Raw genomic sequence first — 1,057 nt, forward strand, 5'->3', positions numbered from 1 at the left:
TAGATTGTAAATGCCGCAAATAGCTCACTATCCCTGCAAAATACAAAAAATGTGTATTACTATCCTCTTTCACATATCCCCTGTAACTCTGCGCTTATCTAGATATTCCCTCCAGGCACTGAATCTGGAAACATGATACAAACGTTAAAACGGACATCATAAGGCGTGACTCTCAATACTAACTTTCACAGCACCGATAAACAAGCCCGGAATTTTACCGGCTCGACTTTACGGACAGTTAAAACGCCTTTCAAGTGTGATAAAGTCGGCAGGGCGGCTCTAATCGACGTCACACGGCGACACCAAGCAGAGGAATTGCATACAATCTGCACCCGTCTGTGTGCACGAGGCAAAACCTTAGCCGCGTTAGCTGCCGTGCTAACAACACGTGCAACAGGCTCTCGTGCACATACGGTAAAGCGACATAAAATGGTGAAACTTACAGTTCCCAAATTTGAAGTTGGGTTTCGGACAGTCGGTGCTGATCCGTGCTTTATAATCCCGCATTGTACTGGCCCTCGTTGAGAAAGCGGTCCTACGTGAAATGGTTAGAAATGGTACATCTCCATCAAAAATAAAACAAATCCATTGGGTCTTCGGATCTTCGGACGTTGGGGGGTAAAAAGACTTCCGTGTCGGTTTGTACGGTCAACTACCGAGCTACTAGCGCGCATAGCTCGTACCTTCGACATAGTTTTACCGGAGCCGGTGATGCGAGGGAATAAACTATATCCTCTTTAGAAGAGCGAGCTGAAAGCGCCGTCTGAAGCGCAACAAGCGGCGGCAGGTGTCGGTGAATGTGTTGCACAAACCTCCTTCGGGACCAGGATCTGGTCGGCGGCCCTGAGGTGCTGCAGCTGCTGGGCGACCGGGACGGGACACTTGTTCTTCGGCAGGCCGCAGATGCACCTGCTCGTGGACACACAGACACGTTTCGTCCGACACTTGCTACACACTAAACTTTTAAGTTCAGCTGGTCGCTCACAGCGTCCACTGCGCTTAAAGGATCGTCCAGGAGGTAGATGTCTGCGTCCCGATAGACGGCCCTGAAACACAC

The 1,057-nt window shown here is 50.0% G+C and overlaps 1 protein-coding gene and 1 long non-coding RNA gene across 4 annotated transcripts in view; both read right to left on the reverse strand.

Annotated features, from left to right (window-relative positions):
• LOC147818341 (uncharacterized) overlaps positions 1 to 507 on the reverse strand; it is an 8,863-nt gene extending 8,356 nt beyond the window's left edge. Inside the window, exon 1 of the mRNA XM_087177672.1 lies at positions 444 to 507. Within this exon, the coding sequence (XP_087033798.1) occupies positions 444 to 507 (64 nt within the window). The remainder of the gene's footprint in view (positions 1 to 443) is intronic.
• LOC111665274 (uncharacterized) overlaps positions 1 to 1,051 on the reverse strand; it is a 33,498-nt gene extending 32,447 nt beyond the window's left edge. For all 3 annotated transcript variants that reach the window (XR_015438076.1, XR_015438079.1, XR_015438077.1), the window contains exon 1: positions 813 to 1,051. This is a non-coding gene — a long non-coding RNA (uncharacterized LOC111665274). The remainder of the gene's footprint in view (positions 1 to 812) is intronic.
• Between the last annotated feature and the right edge of the window lie 6 nt (positions 1,052 to 1,057).

Source organism: Seriola lalandi, unplaced genomic scaffold, assembly GCF_002814215.2.
Source record: "Seriola lalandi dorsalis isolate HSWRI2012SDOR001 ecotype SW California unplaced genomic scaffold, Sedor1 jcf7180002054630, whole genome shotgun sequence".
Classification (NCBI taxonomy): Eukaryota; Metazoa; Chordata; class Actinopteri; order Carangiformes; family Carangidae; genus Seriola; species Seriola lalandi.